The sequence below is a fragment of the Camelina sativa genome, chromosome 12, assembly GCF_030686135.1.
Source record: "Camelina sativa cultivar CO46 ecotype springtype chromosome 12, ASM3068613v1".
NCBI lineage: Eukaryota > Viridiplantae > Streptophyta > Magnoliopsida > Brassicales > Brassicaceae > Camelina > Camelina sativa.
Window position 1 is genome coordinate 8,266,213 of NC_141891.1, and position 18,951 is coordinate 8,285,163.

The 18,951-nt window shown below is 34.3% G+C and overlaps 5 protein-coding genes across 8 annotated transcripts; 4 read left to right on the forward strand and 1 right to left on the reverse strand.

The window, feature by feature from the left end:
* The first annotated feature begins 895 nt into the window (after positions 1 to 895).
* LOC147930282 (uncharacterized) lies at positions 896 to 1,678 on the forward strand. The gene is made up of 2 exons (XM_087478529.1): positions 896 to 928; positions 1,057 to 1,678. The coding sequence occupies exons 1-2, from the start codon at positions 896 to 898 to the stop codon at positions 1,528 to 1,530; spliced, it is 507 nt and encodes a 168-aa protein (XP_087334655.1). The 3' UTR covers positions 1,531 to 1,678.
* Positions 1,679 to 4,080: 2,402 nt separating this feature from the next.
* LOC104730970 (rhodanese-like domain-containing protein 11, chloroplastic) lies at positions 4,081 to 6,616 on the forward strand. The gene is made up of 10 exons (XM_010450220.3): positions 4,081 to 4,382; positions 4,478 to 4,573; positions 4,653 to 4,760; positions 5,010 to 5,106; positions 5,286 to 5,325; positions 5,410 to 5,484; positions 5,740 to 5,827; positions 5,943 to 6,010; positions 6,195 to 6,267; positions 6,358 to 6,616. Exons 1-10 carry the CDS (start codon positions 4,239 to 4,241, stop codon positions 6,439 to 6,441), a joined length of 873 nt encoding a protein of 290 aa, XP_010448522.1. The 5' UTR covers positions 4,081 to 4,238; the 3' UTR covers positions 6,442 to 6,616.
* A 1,123-nt stretch (positions 6,617 to 7,739) lies between these two features.
* Positions 7,740 to 11,071, forward strand: LOC104730972 (serine/threonine-protein kinase AFC2). Of its 4 annotated transcripts, XM_010450222.2 has the most exons (12): positions 7,740 to 7,994; positions 8,609 to 8,801; positions 8,992 to 9,018; positions 9,120 to 9,273; positions 9,372 to 9,420; positions 9,519 to 9,633; positions 9,792 to 9,883; positions 9,961 to 10,111; positions 10,205 to 10,269; positions 10,357 to 10,454; positions 10,539 to 10,641; positions 10,724 to 11,071. In XM_010450222.2, the coding sequence occupies exons 1-12, from the start codon at positions 7,893 to 7,895 to the stop codon at positions 10,859 to 10,861; spliced, it is 1,287 nt and encodes a 428-aa protein (XP_010448524.2). In that variant the 5' UTR covers positions 7,740 to 7,892; the 3' UTR covers positions 10,862 to 11,071. The 4 variants fall into 4 exon arrangements, with proteins under 4 accessions (XP_010448524.2, XP_087334656.1, XP_087334657.1 ...); XM_087478530.1 differs by lacking the exon at positions 8,609 to 8,801 and having other exon boundaries at positions 7,775 to 7,994; XM_087478531.1 differs by lacking the exons at positions 9,372 to 9,420; positions 9,519 to 9,633 and having other exon boundaries at positions 7,775 to 7,994.
* A 1,145-nt stretch (positions 11,072 to 12,216) lies between these two features.
* On the reverse strand, positions 12,217 to 13,283 carry LOC104730973 (SKP1-like protein 4). The gene is made up of 2 exons (XM_010450224.3): positions 12,753 to 13,283; positions 12,217 to 12,601 (listed from the first exon to the last, which is right to left on the reverse strand). The coding sequence occupies exons 1-2, from the start codon at positions 13,065 to 13,067 to the stop codon at positions 12,428 to 12,430; spliced, it is 489 nt and encodes a 162-aa protein (XP_010448526.1). The 5' UTR covers positions 13,068 to 13,283; the 3' UTR covers positions 12,217 to 12,427.
* A 654-nt stretch (positions 13,284 to 13,937) lies between these two features.
* Positions 13,938 to 15,743, forward strand: LOC104730974 (manganese-dependent ADP-ribose/CDP-alcohol diphosphatase). The gene is made up of 2 exons (XM_010450225.3): positions 13,938 to 14,250; positions 14,606 to 15,743. Exon 2 carries the CDS (start codon positions 14,619 to 14,621, stop codon positions 15,552 to 15,554), a length of 936 nt encoding a protein of 311 aa, XP_010448527.1. The 5' UTR covers positions 13,938 to 14,250; positions 14,606 to 14,618; the 3' UTR covers positions 15,555 to 15,743.
* The last annotated feature ends 3,208 nt before the right edge of the window (positions 15,744 to 18,951 follow it).

An 18,951-nucleotide genomic window follows, 5' to 3' on the forward strand; every position in this document is an offset into this window, starting at 1 on the left:
TTCCATTGTATGCTAATTATATTATATGTATGTTCTCAATAAAATTTGACATGTGTAAGCAAAAACTTAATTAATATAAAACATTTATTTATCTAATCAAAAAGGAAAACTAACAAAATTAATATATTTTCATTGTATGCTAATTATATTATATGTTTGTTCTTAATAAAATTTGACATGTGTAAGCAAAAACTTAATATATCAATAATGTATATTAATCAATAAATAATGAATAACATAAGTTATTTAACTAATTGTATTTATCAATGTAATATAATTTTTTATTGTAAACAAGTACACAAAATATTGAAAGAATAATAAACTTAAAAAAAAAAAATTCAATACATGATGTGTATTAGTATAGTCTTACATGTTTTATTTTAAAGATTTTAATGCATGTAGTAATATGAGAAACCTGAAGAAAAAAATAGAAAAAATGAGTTTGTATTAATGAATTTTTGGTTAATTGATGAAAATTGACAAAAGTATTACTTATGAAATTATGACATATAGAAGAATAATATTTAAGATATTTTTAGATTTCCAAAATTTTTGTGGATGTTAACTGATCTTTGACTGATTATTTTTATTGTTAAATTTAAAATACTAACCAATAAACATATTATCTTATATGATGCTCATATTATTTTTGTTATTAAATTTTAACTCTAATCCATGAAGAAGTGAATTATGGTTTTACGATGATATAAATAGTTAAATGAGATTATTAAACTGAATGTCTAACGATAAAATTTATTTTAGAATAATCAAATTTCAAATATTAATATGTATCATTTAAAAAAAACTATTTAAGAATATTAGTAATTTTTTAAATGTTTGATTTTATAATTTCAACACATATATTTTTGTAATGCATATGTCAAAACATAAGATTATGCTGGTGAAGTGTCCTGTCCTCGTCATTCATGTAAGTTTCCGAGATCGAAGTTTATTCATTGGTATATTTGAGTTAACCGAGTTCTAGGCTGAGCAGTTTGTCGTGCAAGATCCATTCTTTCTCAGTTTTAATTATGTTGAAATCTTTTCTGTTTGCAGGGAACAGCGGATGATGTGGTTGACTTCTCACATGGGAAGCAGCTTTGGGAACTTTGCAGAGAGAAATATGAACCGCTATGGCTCAAAGGTGGAAACCATTGTGATCTTGAACTCTTTCCAGAATACATTGGCCATCTCAAGAAGTTTGTGTGCGCTGTGGAGAAATCCACATCGAAAAGAAACAGTTCTTTCTCAAGAAGAAGCATGGAAGGGTGTGAACAACCTCCTCGGCATAGTGTAGATGCGCCAAGGAAGAGTAAGGACGGACGAGAAAAACCGAGGAAAAGCGTAGACAGACTAAGGTTTCAGGGATACAAGTTGAGCCACATAGAGAAACCGGAGAAGCTGAAGGTTCCATTTGAGGAAATGGAGAGGTCGAGGAGAAGCGTGGACATATACAGAGATAAGTCTCAGCCGATGGAGAGAGCACGTAAGAGCGTGGATTGGTTGGACAGAAGTCGAGCAACAGAATGAAAATGGGGTTTGATGTCAAGATTGTATTTGAGTGTGTCGTTCAATTTATTGGGGTGTGTGTTTTTGTATTGTAGTTTTGTATGTCAAGTTCAGATACAACAGGAAAATAGATTTAACCAATTCGGTAACTTTCTGACCGTTTCCAACACTACACTTTTGACTGTTTTTTTTTTCTCTGGTCGTTCTTGACTTCTTGTTCAAACTTGAGCGTAATCTCCTGCAAATAGAAGCTTGGAAGTTGTAAACCAACCAACAATAGTCAATCAATACCTGCTTCTGTTATTATCGTCGGAGATGACGCAAATGACAAGGCCTTGGAATTTAACGGAAGTGAAGTGGGAAGACGGAAGCTAGTTGTTACTGCTAAGGTTTGACCAGTGGTGAAAATATTGGATGTTCCTTTTGCCTAATAAGATGACTGACGGAGGAGTCAGCTCTGCTCTTTGGTGTTTTCAGATCGTGATACACTGCAACCTTTTACCCTTTTGTTTCTTTCTTATGACTTGTGTGTGGCCCTCTAGGTTTTTCTTCTGGATGTTGTTTAAGTAAACCCACTGTCTATGACGTTTGTGTGTGAATGATAAAAGTAAGCTTAATAATCATTATCTACTATGGCCTGTTTGATTATGGTGATTTTACATCTATTCCAGTGACCGATAATGGTGCCTTGCCTTCCAGGCTTTAAATTAAGTACACATCATATATAATACTTCAGGATAGTAGAATAGGTGTGCAGAGTACATCAGACCTCTCTGCATGCAGGATCGCATACTAGACAGTTCAATTGATTGATCAGCAAAAAATCAACGTTGGTTTTTTTTCTTTTCTTGTTCTTGTATTTCTTCATCAATTTCGTGGAACATAGTCTCTGACAGACTTGATATATTCCCTGCACTGATGACATGATATGCTAAGTAAATGGATGAACATTTCAGTCGCAAAAGGGCTCAATGGTGATATCGGATACATAATCTTCTCTATGCATGTTCTTTAGATTTAGCTTACTTAACATTCTCATATGTCTTATAACACGCCTATCTAATTCCTTTCCGCTGCGTCAGAAAATATATGCTCAAGAATTTCATACTGTCATGATATCCACCTTGTGAAGAGTTACACTTGTCATTACATTATTCACTTCACTTGAATAAGTGTTTATTGATGTGCTGACTAGGAACAAACATACCTGTTCCTCATTGGTTCTGTAAAAGATAATGTCACTACAAAAAAGAGCAGGTTGCATCAGTTAATTTGTGTCAAATAAATAAATGATTTAAATTTGAATTATTTTTTATGATTGATACAAATAATAATTTTTAACATCGATTCAACTAACTGATGCTATCAATAATCTGATTTACATCAATTCAGTATAATTGATATAAATTTCTATTAATTTGCATCATTTTAAAATTAATGATACAAAATATAGTTTTACATCACTTACACAATCGATATAATTTATAATTTATATTAACATTACTTAAAAAATCGATACAAATTTACATTAATAAAAAAGTGATGTTAATTATATAATTTCACATCAATTGTTAAAACTAATATAGCTATTTATTTGTTTTATATGGATTATACGAAACTGATGTTATTTTCTCTTAATTTGTATCAGTTAAATAATTTGAAAGCTTTTAACTAACATATATATATATATATATATATATATTTATTTGATGCTAAGAAAACTTATATATATATATTTTAATTTATTAGTTTTTATTCATTTTCAGATTTAATTTTTTGAATTCTATTTAAATATCAAGTTACTTTTTTTGAAATTACAAAATATAATATATATATATATATACATATAATACTCTCTTTTAACTGTATCTTCATGTGCAGTCATATACCTATCAATAGGTAGGATATTACCAACCAAATCACCAACACCTAGCCGACACAACCTTAGCCTTCCTTTACAGTTATTGTAGCGAGTCAGATCACGCTTCAACTGCCATAATACATTGACTAAAAACCAGTTAATTCTCTAAGAGAAAGCAAGTTCATAACAATTTAAAGACCTAGTTACAACCTTTTTTACATATCCTGATATGTTGCTTGTCAATTCTATAATGTAATTAGTGGAAAACTCCATTGCATATTCCATTTATGGAAAAGAGCTAAAATACAATGCCTAAAAAGTGATATATATATATATATATATATATATATAAGAAAATGGTTTTTTGATTTGGATCATTTATATCAAACAATATTTATCTCCGTAACTAAATCTAAATAATATGTAAAATTTAGTATGTTTTTCTGGGTGGAAAGACTATTGAAGGTAGCTTAGAAAGCTAAAAATAAAACAACAATTGAGAACAGATTTTGTACCAATTTTAAATTTTGAAAGATAATTATTTAAAAGGAACAAAATATTCATGTAATATCAAAATGAACCTGATTTTAATTTCATAAGCGATGACTGTGGATGTGGATCTTTATGGGCTCTTGGGCTGAACTTTTAAATCCAATCACAATTCTGATGTGGAGCCGGTTTATGGACCTCCAATCGAAATTTTTCTAACCAAATGAGGCGGTCACGAACCGAGTCGGGTTAACTGGTTCAGTAAAAGCCAAAACAGATCACTCGGTCCAATAATCTTTTCTTCTTTCGGCTTCTCTGTTGATGCGCAAACGCGAAGAAGAAGATTATCTTCTCAGTCACTACTCACTGCTGGAACCTAATGGAGTCTTTATCTCTTCCCGTTCTAAATCCTCTATTAGCTTCTCGTTCTAATCTTTACAAAAACCAGAGCTCGAGGATGACCTCTCAACTTAATAATTTTCCCAGAGGATGCAGTCCATCCCTTTCCACTGTTCGCCGCCTTGTAAGTTGATTTCTCCATTTCGCTTTTTATGGATTTATATCGTTTTCTGTAATGAGGAAGTAAAAAAGAACATATATGTTGTTGCTTTGTTTTAGAGAGTAGGTGTTGTTAGGATGCAAGCTGTTGATGAAGATATTGATCTTAAGCAAATGAGAGACATGGCTGCTGCTAAAAAGCGTTGGGATGGTTTGGTAATAATCTGAATCACCCCTTATGCACTTCTAGATAGATTATAGATGGTTCAATCAAATTTTGTTGTTTTGATTTTAGTTAAGGGAAGGAAAAGTGAAGCTTCTTACACCAAGAGAAGCAGGCTATGCTATTTCTCTTTCAAACAAACCTCTTCTTGATGTCCGCCCCTCTAGCGAGCGCAACAAGGTACATTCATAGATTAATTTTGGATTATTAGACTCCTTGCTATCCATAGATGATATATTGTCCACCTTCACCTTTGAGTTTTCATTTTATTTGCATAGAATTTGATTCATGTATCTCACCCTAGCATGTCGTGTTCTTAAGTTAGTTCTAGCTCCTTGCCCACTGTCAGAGAATATACCCTTGGATTATAGTGTTTCACTGAGGTAATTGTTCTTCATCGTTTTTTCCGTTCTCTATTTTTCTCAAAAGGCATGGGTTAAAGGCTCTACCTGGGTTCCTATCTTCGACAATGATGACAACCTTGACGCTGGAACTCTTTCCAAAAAAGTCACCAGTTTTGCTATGGGTACACTTCTTCACCATTTTTGACCTATTGAATATAGGGATATTGGATCAACTCGTTGTTTATGTTCATCTTTGCAATGTATGTTATCCTCTAATTTCACCTAGGATAGAGACTATAACTTGTATAATCCCATTTTATTAACTTTTTGCGGAGATTTCACCATGTTTCTGCTTCTACAGGGGGATGGTGGAGTGGTGCACCTACATTATCTTTTAATAGGTATGTCTGTGAGATTAAGAGGACCTTCTTGTATGCCTTTTCACATTCTTATTTGCTTCTTGTTTTTGTTTTTTTCGTTTGTAGGCTCTTTTTATCAAAGGTTGAGGAGAAATTCCCAAAAGAAGCAGAGCTGATTGTTGCTTGCCAAAAAGGATTGAGGTACTTAATACAAGAAACAGGCTTCTTGAATGCTAAGGGACTCACTGCTCCTTACTAAGTAGAATAGAGTAACTAACCATGTTTTAATTATGTGGTTACTTTTATGTGATCATGAATAATTGGCTGGCTAGGTTCTCTGCCTATATATTACATTATTCAGAGTTAGTATGTTGATAGTATAACTGTGAATCACAGGGTTCATATTGTTGGATGATCCTCATATTTACACTTGACTCGAAAACTTTGTGTTTTCAGATCCTTAGCTGCTTGCGAGCTGCTTCGTAATGCAGGGTATGAGAATCTTTTCTGGGTACAAGGCGGTTTGGAATCCGCTCAAGACGAGGTTATACAATTGTTTTCAACTTTGTGTTTTGTGCTTTTGGAATATTCAGTTTCATTTTAGAATTAGAAAGTCTACAACATCGATAACTACTAATTCATTCATTGTTTGATAGCAGGATCTAGTCACAGAAGGTGTTCAACCCTTGAAGCTTGCTGGGATTGGAGGTTTTTCAGAGTTCCTTGGGTAAGTCTCTCTTTTTGCTACTCAGACTTTCTTATACCTTGAAAAGTAATGGTTTGAAAGACAATGAGGAGTACAATGGATAGGCCTTGTATTTGTTTGAAGTGACTGTAAGTCAATGGCCTAGCTATCTTGTACATCATATGCAGGATTGGCATTGTATTCATGTATTCTCTTTTGCTTGCAGTTGGACAGACCAGCAAAGAGCTCAAGCTGCCAAAGAAGGTTGGGGATACCGTTTAGTATATACTGCGCGTCTGGTAAGTTTTGTGAATCAAAATCTTTGTAGCTTTTGTAAACCATATTCCTCATGACTGCTGATCTCATCTCATGTCATGTCATATATGTAGTTTGGAGTTATTCTGGCAGCCGATGCCTTGTTCGTTGGTGCTCAGCAATTAGGCCATTATATTCAGGAGTTAAGAGGCCATTAGGATATCTCCATCTGGTTTATACTTCTCTTCAAAAGAAACTGTAAATCCTGTTGTGTTGAAAAGAGTAGTTTTTGAAGTATGCTCGAATAGTTGGAGTAGTGAAAATAGACATCTTTGATTTCTGAGTATCTGGCGGTAGAATTGTTACCCTCAATCACATCTAGCTTCATTCCAATGGTTTTTACTGTACCGTTTATCCTATTGGCTATTGCATGCACTTGTGAAACAAGTCAGCAATGGCCCACAAACACATTTAGAAAAAACCGGTTTACTCGCAATTTACACATGTATTGTAGTGTTTAAACTTTAAACCAAAGAGACTCCGGTTTATATTCTACTGTAACATTCATTGTTGACAAAGTAAATTACCACTAGATTAGATTAGGACCCGTGCTAGAGCACGGGTTGAATCTTTTTATTTATATCATAATTTTAGAATAAAATATGATTCCAAAGATCACGATTAATATTAGATTAGGACCTGAAAAACTTTTAAAATCAATCATATAAATTATATTTTATTCTAAAATTATGATATAATAAAAAGAATTTCAACCCATGCTCTAACACGGCTCTAATCTATCATTAAGATTTAATTTTTAATTTCTGAATATGATCCCGAAGATCACGATTAATCTTGTTAAATTAGCGAGATTTGATTCTTTTTTTATGATTAAGAGTATATTTTTATCCCTTAATAACTTTTTTATTGATGTGGTTTATCAATAAAATATGTAGAAAATAAATTGGTGATATTGTGATTCTAGATAATTGAAACTATATACGTGATCTTCCGAAAATAAAGTTTGGAATATCCATGAACTATCAATTTGGAATAACCCATTTAAAATTTTCTGTTACAATTAAGGTTTTATTGGTTACAATTAATATATGGATTAATTTATAATTTATGTATAACCAATTTGTAACCATTTATTAAAATTATAAAGTCTATCGAAACAATGTTGTGTATTTCCGTTTTATTATAAAGGGGATAATTTAGAAAGGAAAAAATGCCGTCAATAAAGTAAAAATACTAAAATAGTTTTGGAATATTCGATCCGGGTAAAAAGCGAGGATTAGAAAGACCGAGCGAACTAAGAATGCGTGTCGTTTTGAAGAGAAATAAGAAGCACTTCTTGTAGTTTTCATCTTTTGGAAAGTGGAAGAGCATATTCCTATTCCCCAATCAATAATTGAGACAGACACAACTCAACTCTGGTTAAATCCAGCGCAGTTACAACTAACCCTGGTTACATAGGGTGCTTACACGTGGACGGTGGAGATGTATTCTGACTGCTTCTCTATCGCAAATTCGCAAATAGGCTCTTCTGGTTAAAAACTAGGGTTAGGACGCTTTTCGATTCTGTTTACCCCCAAATAGCTTTCGTCATCGCCGTTTTGGCTTTCTGAAAAACAATCACCACCGATTAGAATATTTTTCTGAGATTATGGAGATGGAGCGCGTGCATGAGTTTCCTCATACTCACATGGATCGTCGTCCCAGGAAGAGAGCGCGTCTCGGTTGGGATGTGTTGCCTTCTGCAACCAAGGTATAGTTTTTATCTCCACTTTTTTTATCCATGGTTCCAATTTTGTGTTTGATTCCTTTGATTCGATTTGAAATTGAAGATTGTTTGATTATTTTCTTTTGTCGATTCTTATGGATCTGTGATTTTAGTTTTTTTTGTGTGGTTGTGTTTGTCAATTATTTACTTTTTGAAGATACCAAATTTTGTGTGATTAGGTTGATTTCGTGTGAGAATTAGGTGTTGTTGTACCTGTTCAGATCTATATAAACATATTTTAGATGTCAGTGTGGTTAGGTTCAACTTTTTTTTCTTTCCGTGGTATGTTTTGTATCTAGTTTTTTTGTTTGTAGATGGTGAACAAATTTTGATCTCATGGATGATGTTTTGTGAATTTGGATGTAGATTTTTGTGTTTTTCCCTCTCCAATGCTTTAACTTCTATCAGTTTCAGTCAGAACAAATGATTATTTCTCAAGAATAGATAAATTGATGCACTTTGAAAGTACCCTAATTGTTTGGATTTACATATTGCCCTTTAGGTATTAAGATAGTAATAGAATATGACTCAAAACATGTTAGCGTAGAAGGATAGTGGCAGGTTTTCATCTGTCTGTTATGGTACATGGATATGTGTAGGCTCAGGTAGGAATGTTTTGTGGGCAAGAGATTGGAAATATATCAAGCTTTGCATCCTCCGGAGCTCCTACAGACAATAGTAGCTCTTCTATTTGTGTTAAGGCTGTGGCTCGAAATGGTTCTCCCCCAAGGCGAGAAGATGACAAGGATGGACATTACATGTTTGAACTGGGAGATGACTTAACCCCACGCTGTAATCTCACTTTTTCTATTAACCAAAGAGCTGTTTTGATAATCCTCAAGCTACCTTAAATATATATCTCTAGATTTTTTTTTTCAATGGCTTTTTTTTAACAAACATTAGATGTTGTGGTGAACCTTGTGTATATATATATTTTTTGATTTCATTATTCTGATTGCTCTATGCTCTTCTTGTTTCGCAGATAAAATCTATAGCAAAATGGGAGAAGGTATGAATTTTTGGTTGTTGTATAAGTTATCTTATGTTTTTTCACATGTCTCATTGTAGTACTCATATCTTATTCGAACGTTACTTAAATTGTCCTTGTAGGTACCTTTGGTCAAGTGCTAGAATGTTGGGACAGGGAGAGGAAGGAAATGGTGGCTGTCAAGATTGTCCGTGGTGTGAAGAAATACCGCGAGGCTGCTATGATCGAAATTGAAATGCTTCAACAGCTTGGTAAACATGACAAAGGTGGCAATCGGTAAGTTACTTTTCATCATGCATTAGAAATCTGATAGAGTCGGACATGGTTTTTCAAATTCTTTTTTTGCAAAGGTTAAATCATTTTATTCCTTGCAGTTGTGTACAAATTCGGAACTGGTTTGACTATCGTAACCATATCTGTATTGTAAGTATTTTAGTCAATTTTGTGATGGCAATGATTTTCCCCGGTTTGGGAAATAGTTGGGGTTAAATTTTGTGGATGAATTTAAATGGTTGCAACAGGTATTTGAGAAGCTTGGATCAAGTTTATACGATTTTCTTCGGAAAAACAATTATCGCTCCTTTCCCATTGATCTTGTCCGTGAGATTGGCTGGCAACTCTTGGAATGTGTAGCATGTGTGTAGTCTTTGCAGTCTTTTCAATCAATCTGCATGCTCTTGCATTTTCATTTGAGTTTTGCTTGTTATTGTGATGGTTACCACATAAGTTTCTGAATTTTAGCTCTTTCCGTTTCTTATGGCATTTTCCTTGTTTATTTTTGTCTGATTTTGCAGTTATGCATGACTTGCGCATGATTCATACGGACCTTAAACCAGAAAATATTCTCTTAGTCTCCTCGGACTATGTGAAGATTCCTGAGTATAAGGTATATCTTGAATTTACATGTGTGTGACTTTAATATGAGTTAAGTGCTAAAGGATTTTGTTGTGTTTTCTATTGCAGGGCTCCCGGTTACAAAGGGATCTAAGCTATAAAAGAGTGCCTAAATCAAGTGCAATAAAGGTGATTGATTTTGGTAGCACAACTTATGAGCGTCAGGACCAAACCTACATTGTATCTACGAGACATTATAGGGCACCAGAAGTGATTTTAGGTGAGTTCATGTTGTAAAAAATAACTCATTCTGATCTCTAGATTCTGTTAAATTATATTACAAACTGATGGAGAAACATGGGCTTGTGTGCAGGTCTTGGCTGGAGTTATCCATGCGATGTTTGGAGTATTGGATGTATCATAGTGGAACTGTGCACGGTATGTGTTTGAGCTAGTTCATTTTAATGTTAGATTGGGAATTTACTCCCTTTTTTTGTTTTTAATTGAAAATTTTGGGATTTTCAGGGAGAAGCGTTGTTCCAAACACATGAAAATCTGGAGCATTTAGCAATGATGGAGCGTGTACTTGGGTCGTTCCCTCAACAAATGTTGAAGAAAGTGGAGTGAGTTGAATCAAAACATTTGCTCTGAAGTGATGTATATATGGTCGGGTGTTAAACTATTTTTTCTTGTGTTGTGTGATAAAGTCGGCACTCAGAGAAATATGTGAGAAGAGGTCGTTTGGATTGGCCTGATGGGGCCACCTCAAGGGACAGCCTCAAAGCAGTATTGAAGCTTCCTCGGCTTCAGGTTCGTCAAGTGTCGTATATTGAGTTTGATTTGTCGAAGTGATTCTGTGTGTTTACATATGGTCCTGTATGTGTTGTTGCAGAATCTGATTATGCAACATGTAGACCACTCGGCGGGAGAATTGATAAATATGGTGCAAGGACTTCTTCGATTTGATCCATCAGAGAGACTAACCGCTCGTGAAGCCTTGAGACATCCTTTTTTCACAAGGAGGAGATGACAGGCTCTAGAGGAGGAGTGTAAATAGAGTAAGATATGTATGATTGTAGTAAAAGCCTTTACAAAAAGGTCTTACCTCCACAACCCCACGAATTCTGATATTAATTAATCAAAAATGCTTAGATCACTCTTTTTAAAGTGATAGGCAATTGTTTGTCTATCTTGTAAACTTGATCCTTCAAATTCAATGTTTTAATTTTCGACCACAAAATCTACAAGTAGGTATGTGTCAAAAGAAAGTGCTACGACTTACTATTACTTGAAGTGCTTCAAATAACATCAAGCAAGCTAGAGTGAAACTTATACTGGATATACAATGATGTATAAGAAACATCATTTTTGTATTTACAAATGATGTCGATAAGTTTTGCAATAAACAGACCAAAAACTACCATTACCAAAATTTACGGGGAGTTTAGTTGTCGATAAGAAACAGCATATAGTTTTTGTCAGGAGTAAGAAAATTGCACGGTTTGCACGAAAGTTTTCAGTTTCAGATGTGTTAAGAGTTTTCTTGTTTAGCTGTGTCTCTGCAATTAGCCAATTTGCGCCTCGTCTCTCTGATTCTGCTAACCTCTGCTCGTTCCCTTATCCAATCCTCGCGGAGCTGTATTGTTGCAAGTCCGTCGTTTACCATAATGTTTTTGATTTTTTTCCATACGACTTGCGTTTTCTTTCACGATCTATACGCCGAGATAGAGCATTTGGTAGTCTACGATGAAGCCATGTGGGTGCTTGTTGTTTGAGCTGTCAAGAACACTAATGAGTTGCTGTGGCTGGCTTGTGTTTCTTTGACTGATCAGTTTGTTCACGAGAGGTTGACTGATGAAAGATACGAAGTTGCGGTTATGAAAGAAGCTTGAACAACACATCAATAGCTCAGGAAACATTGATAAGATCACTTGTGTTACTCTGAAAGACGGAACCAAGATCCGAGCACCAGACTACTCAAGAATCTCTTATGAAGAAGAGCCTAAGCTTATGCTTCTCTCAGGGAGTGGACGTTGTTTGACTCTATGCTTTGTTCCTCATGCATTGCGACTAAGTTGAAGAAGACATGGAGCGATAACGGCATCAAGAAACTTAAGCTTCTTCTAGCCCCCCGTATGGGGTTTGCACTTATGATGCTCTCTATCTTTGAACAAATTTGGGATAAAACTTCGATCTGGGATGCAACAAGCAATCAAGGTTCAACGAGCATCGATGCACCCGAAGGGTTACTTGTCAGAGAAGACTACACTTGAGAAAGATAGGAGATACACTTAGCTGCCAATCACATGGTCTAATGGAATGTTAAGCGTAAGGACTAAGGAGTCCATCGTTGTAACCAGTCGCGAAGATTAATGATAAAATCTAAAGAGAAACACACAATTTCTTTGAATAAAACCAAAGACACCATTGGAGGAGAGAAACCAAAAGGTTCTTGTTAGTAGAAGAACAAAGCATTCGGTTGAATTCTAAAGACAAGTCCAAACCAAAAAGAAAGAAATAAAAATCCAAAATATTTAAGAAAGAAGAAGACTAAAAAGACTAGGTTGTCCTAGAGAAACACCCAACACCGGATCCACTACTCGAACGCCCACTTGTTCTCATTGCGAACCTCCTCTTCTTCCTCCTTTGTGTAATCGTTCTTGATGTTGAAGTGAGCACGCATCTCGTCTGGAGTTTTGCCTCTCATCTGATCAGCCACGGCCTTGCACGTTAGGTCAAGAAGTCCACCGATGTTCAGATAGTTAGCAGCCTTCAACAAAACAAAAAAACACAACATATCACAAAATCAACAACAACCCTAAGTAACAGAGTTGGCAAACCTATAATCCCAAATCAGAAAAAGAAACCCTAATCCAACAGAACATCAAAACCCTAATCCAAAAAGAACATAAAGCACAAACCAGGATGAGATCAAAGAGTGTAGGCTGATCGACTTTGACGAATTCGGTATCCCAAGTATTAAGCTCACTGTTCTCAGTTTTACCACAAAAATCCTTGTCAGCACCGTCAGCCTCAGCGGCGGCCTCGACGTGCTTCTTACAGTACTCAATAACCTTAGCCAAGGTGGCTCCGGTTACATTGGGAAGCGGGATTCCGTTACTGGCGCAGTCGTCCTCGATCATGTGCTTAATCGTCTGGGACTCAACAGCTACGGCTTCATCTACCTCGAAGATTTCACCGTCGGAGCTCTTTAGGATGATCTTGTTGGGCGCCATAGTCGTACTCGTAGGTAGCAAACAAAAGGAAGACGCGGCGAGGCGATTGATATAATAATGGTCACAGAGGGTTTTGGGGAATTGGGGTTGAAGGTTCCCTAGTATTTATACAGATCTATCTGACCCAATTCCAATTTCTTATTGGTAATTTTGATTCGGTTTATTAATGGAAAAGTTAAACCAAACGAAAAAAAAAAAAAAAAAAAGAGAAAGATTAGAACTCCTTTTAATTAATGGAAAAGTTAAAATAGTATATGGTCATAAATTTTTTGATCTTAGCTGTATTTCATATCTTAATGATCATAAAAAAAGAAGAAGAAGATTTTGTACTTTAGAGATTCCAGTTATCAACGTGTATGAATCATTGACTAGGGTTTTATGTTTTAGTAAAAGAAAATTTACACATTTGTAGGTTAAAGAAATCTATGTGAAAATATTATCTTTTTTTGGTGAAAAAGATTATGTGAAATTATTATTTTATCAATTGTAAAAGATTAATTTTGTTTTTAATTTTTTGATTCAGTTTTACTATACTACATTAAGAAAAAACTCTTTAAATTAATTCTTAACCTCTATAAAACATGATAAAGATAGATCCACTCATAATTAGAAAAATGTTTAAATTTCTATATTATTATTTATATTAATTTAGCTTATCAATTTTGTAATATTTTTTACTATTTTTTAATTTTTGTTCTATAGAACATTTTGTATAATAAAACCATACCAAAAATATGTTGACAAAGTGTAGGGTTTAACTTGCAAATCATTGCTATTAATTTTTTTAAGATTCATATTTTAGTAGAAAAAAAAGTATCTTCCATTGATTATGATGTTATTATTAATAATCAAAGGCTGCCTAAGTACTACATACAGTATTTCACCTTTTACAAAAAAAAAAAAAAAAAAAAAAAAACTACATACAAGGCAAAGGCCAAACAACTTATCCTATTTGTTGACCAAAATTAAGGGGGAGTTTATTTGTCGATAAGAAACAGCATGTAGTTTTTGTAAGCAGTAAGAAAACTACAGGGTTTGTAAGAAAATTCACAGTTTCAGATGTTAAGAGTTTTCTTGTGTAGCTGTTGTGTCTCTGCAATTAGCCAATTTGCGCCTCTTCTCTCTGATTCTTCTGCTCACCTCTGCTCGTTCCCTTATCCAATCCTCGCGGAGCTATATTCTTGTAAGTCCGTCGTTTACTATAATGTTTTTTTTTTCCATACGACTTGCGTTTTCTTTCACGATCTATAAGCCGAGATCGAGCATTGACTCTACGATTTGTCATTATACTTGTGCAATTGCATTCTTTTACCCTTTTGTTTTGTGAATTTTTCAACTTAAGTGTTGAATAAAAGGGCTCTGCTCAAATTTTTGTGAGATCAGAAGAAACTTGTTGTCATGTGCTGCTACTGAACAAGCTTTTCCATTTTGTGGCATCTAAGTTTTGAAAAATCGTGGCTTTTTTATTCTTAATGTGAAGCTAAAATGTGATTCATTATGACTGGTTGTGTGCTTACATAAATTTTTGATTTTTACAGACCAATAGGTTTAATGGGTTCTGTAGTCAAACAGCCACTCTTCTCGTTTGGTGTTATAGCTGATGTTCAGTATGCTGATATTCCAGATGGCCGCTCCTTTTTAGGTGTTCCTAGGTATTACAGGAACAGCATCCTTGTCCTACAACGAGCTGTTGAAACTTGGAACCAACATGGGAACCTCAAATTTGTTATCAACATGGGTGACATTGTTGATGGTTTTTGTCCCAAGGATCAGTCTTTGGCTGCGACTAAGAAACTGGTCCGTGAATTCGACAAATTCAATGGTCCTGTTTATCATATGATCGGCAATCACTGCCTCTACAATCTCCCCCGTGAAGAGTTGCTTCCCTTGCTGAAGATCCCAGGTCGTGATGGCAATGCTTACTATGATTTTTCACCAACTCCAGGCTATAGAATTGTTGTGTTAGATGGGTATGACATCAGTGCTGTAGGATGGCCACAGGACCATCCTAAAACAATCGCTGCATTGAAGATACTTGATGAAAAGAACCCAAACTCAGACAAAAATAGCCCTGAGGGGCTTGAGGATGTTGCGAGGAGATTTGTCAAGTATAACGGTGGTGTTGGGGAGGAGCAGCTGCAATGGCTTGATAGTGTGCTTCAGGATGCATCAAACTCGAACCAGAGAGTTATTGTATGTGGGCATGTGCCTATGAGCCCCGGTGTGGCATCCAAAGCAGCTTTGTTGTGGAATTTTGATGAAGTGATGGACATTATACACAAGTATGACTCTGTTAAAGTTTGTTTGTCCGGACACGATCATAAAGGAGGATACTTTGTTGATTCTCACGGTGTTCACCATAGATCCTTGGAAGCTGCCTTGGAATGCCCCCCAGGTACGTATTCGTTTGGATATATCGATGTATATGAGAACAAGTTATCTCTTGTTGGTACTGATCGGATGCAAAACACTGATTTTGAGAACTAGAGTTTTCCTGAATGATCATTTATCTGAAATGCAGAATTTATAATCCTCACCAATCCTTATATATAAGATGATTATTTTGTAACGATCACTTCTTTGTTATTGTACTTCCATATGGCTGCATCTATGTACTCGATCCATTGCAAATAAGACGGATTCAACTGATTGAATAATAGATGTTATTTTTATGAAGAAGTCTTTTATTAAGGAATCTATATCATATGTTCTGTGTTGGATTTAGTTATGCAATTAAAGGAAGTCTCTAGCGAAAGGTAATCTTTTGTAGTGTTTAGCTGAATTTAGGTGTAGTTCTGTTTCAGCTGATTCAGTGGAAACAAAATAAGAAATATAGATAATGGTTTGTCTTCATTGTACTCTAGATCTATTATTAGTAACGGTTAGCATAACTATTAGTATTGGTATGTTGATTAGATCAAGTGTTCAGTAGATACTAGGTAGTAGTATTCTGTATACTGAAGCTGCTCAAGGGATTTGAAAGAACAAACTCAATTCATGGAGGCAAGTGATGATAAGGGGGCTAAATGGAAGGAATTATTGATACTTGTTTATAGCTGACTGTTTGGACTATGGGATAAATGATCTTGATTCAGATGAATGTGTAATGAAATGGTCTCTACAAGGCTCATGCGTTCGGTTGCACGGAAATAGCTTGGTTTAAGTAGCAATTGCATTGTCCCTGAAGATACATGAGTGATGATGATACTATATTTAGTAATTCTCTAGGAAGAATGGAAGTGGTAACTGTCTTGCTGAATCTTTTTGGTGAGACTACCCTAAAAGAGAAGTTTTTTTTTGAGGTCAAATCGAATGATACGCAGTTGTAATTTTGGTTTGTAATATTCACGTCTTTGATTTAAAACTGCTGCCTAAACCAGCTTCATATAGAGAACTTAATTGGAGACTGCTTTGGCTAGTAAAGTTAGTGAAAGTATTTGTTCTATATAGTATATTTAATATAGGACATGTAGGTTTTTAATGGACCAACAATCAATCTCAGACGACAGACAATGGTGTGAAAAAGACTTCATATACTTGAATTACGCTCCTAAAAGTACTCCCAAATTTTGTGTCTAAGTGTCTAAGTGATATGATCCTAAATTACATGGGACTCTCTCAATGTTATGGAATCTTCAGACATAGATTGCAAGTGCATAGTTGTCTTGCGTTAATGCTTAGAGGTCAATCATAGAAAAGAAATACTTTATAACATTTTAATAGGTCTAAACAGGAGTGAAAAAGAAAAAAAACATAAGGATAAGGTAATCCTAATGAGCGGTGTGTAATGTAATATTAAATTATGGACTGAGATTTTTAAGTAGGTTGATGAGATGAATTTTTCTTCTAATATTCTTGGCGTTTTTCTTCGCCTTTTGCGCATAATTTGATATTTCAACATAGTTGTGCAACATATGGATACGGCGATTCTAATGAGTGATGTTAGTGATATGACATCGCATACCAAATTTCTTTATTGGGATCTAATTTGGTTTAATTCGAACAATACATTCTTTATATATTTATTTTTGAGAATCGTTCTCCACGCATGAAGATAGTTTTATAGGTCAACTATATTTGTGTCGACTACCGAGTAATAGCGTTCGAAATTTCTACTTAAAATTTTGCATTTAATGATGTTTGACTTAGATAGTGGCCCAAACATATGGATAAGGTGATCCTAATGAGTGATGTCCGGTGATATGACATTAGATACCATATTTTCAGATCTTGATTTAACTAGGTCAAATTTGTATGATGAGACGTTTTTCTTTTCATATTTTTGAGCATTGTTCTTTACACCTAAACATAGTTTGAAAGATCAACTATATTTGTGTTGACTATCAAGTAATGGTGTTCAAAATTTATGTTCAAGTTTTTCCATTTAATGATATTTATCTTAATAGTCTCTCAAACAAATATTTTTGTTTTATTTAGCATCGTTCTTTGCGTCTGATCATCGTTCTTCGTGTTGACTACCAAGTAATAGTGTCCAAAATTTCTATTTTAACCTAGCTATGTTGATCGGCTTAAAAAATGACATAAATTTAAATATATTTAATTAAATTTTTTATTTGTTCTCTTACATTCTTCATAATAGTTTTGGTAATTTGGATTACAAATGACACCCTAGAACCTTAAGGGCAGCCCCATCAGGAGTTGCTCATGTCAATGTTTTTATTAAAAAAATAATAAAAAGATAAGAGAGAACAGAAAAGAAGAAGAATCGTTGCTTGTGTAAAGAACTCAATATTGACTTTTCATTCCCTTGTCATGTTCAAGGAACATCGTTCCTCCGCTGGAGACAATAGAGACAAATGTAGCCTTATAGAACACATGGCTCACTTTTCCCCATTTCCTCCAAATCTTCAAAGGGTAATCTCTCTCTCTCACACAATTTGGCTTAACTGCTAAGCGAAAGATTGTCTTTCTCGCATTACTTATCTTATGATGGCTAAAGATCACACACTATATAAATACTTAACATGCCCCATTTTTTCATCAAAAAAGCATATTCCTCTTACCAAAATTTCAAAATTCAACGATGGCCATCCACACTCTCTTCTTCTCATATTTTCCTTCATCCAGTTGAGCCGTGGAGGAAACAAAGATAGACTCTTCACTGATCTCTGAAATTTAATCGAGGTCGCCGCTAAACCCATACAAGATGATGGCGTAGGTTTGTGAGTTTGTCTTACCATTTTTCTTATAATTCAAACTCTCTATTAGTTACGCTATAACTAATAGAATTGGCAGTACAGTACTTGGGATATGCTACCCATTTTATTTTAGAAATCGTTATTTTCATTTATGCATATCTCTCCATACTTTTAAAAATGACTTGGGTCACTAATACATTTATAATAAATAAAAATTTCTACTTAAACCTTTGCATTTAATGATTTTTTACTTAGATAATGGCCCAAACACATGGATAAGGTAATATTAATGAGTGATGTGTGGAAAATGACTTTAGATACCATATTTTCATATCTTGTTCTAACAAGGTCAAATTTGTATGATGAGACGTTTTTCTTTTCTTATTTTTGAGCATTGTTCTTTACACCTAAACATAGTTTGAGAGATCAACTATATTTGTGTTGACTATCGAGTAATGGTGTCCAAAATTTATGTTCAAGTTTTTCCATTTAATGATATTTATCTTAAATAGTCTCCCAAACAAATATATTTGTTTTATTTAACCTAGATATGTTGATCAGCTTAAATAATGACGTAAATTTAAATATATTTAATGAATAATTTTATTTGTTATTTTACATTCTTTATAATAGTTTTGATAATTTGGATTACAAATGACACCACCTGGAACCTTAAAGGCAGCCACGGGGGTTGCTCATGTCAATGTTTTTATTAAAAAATAATA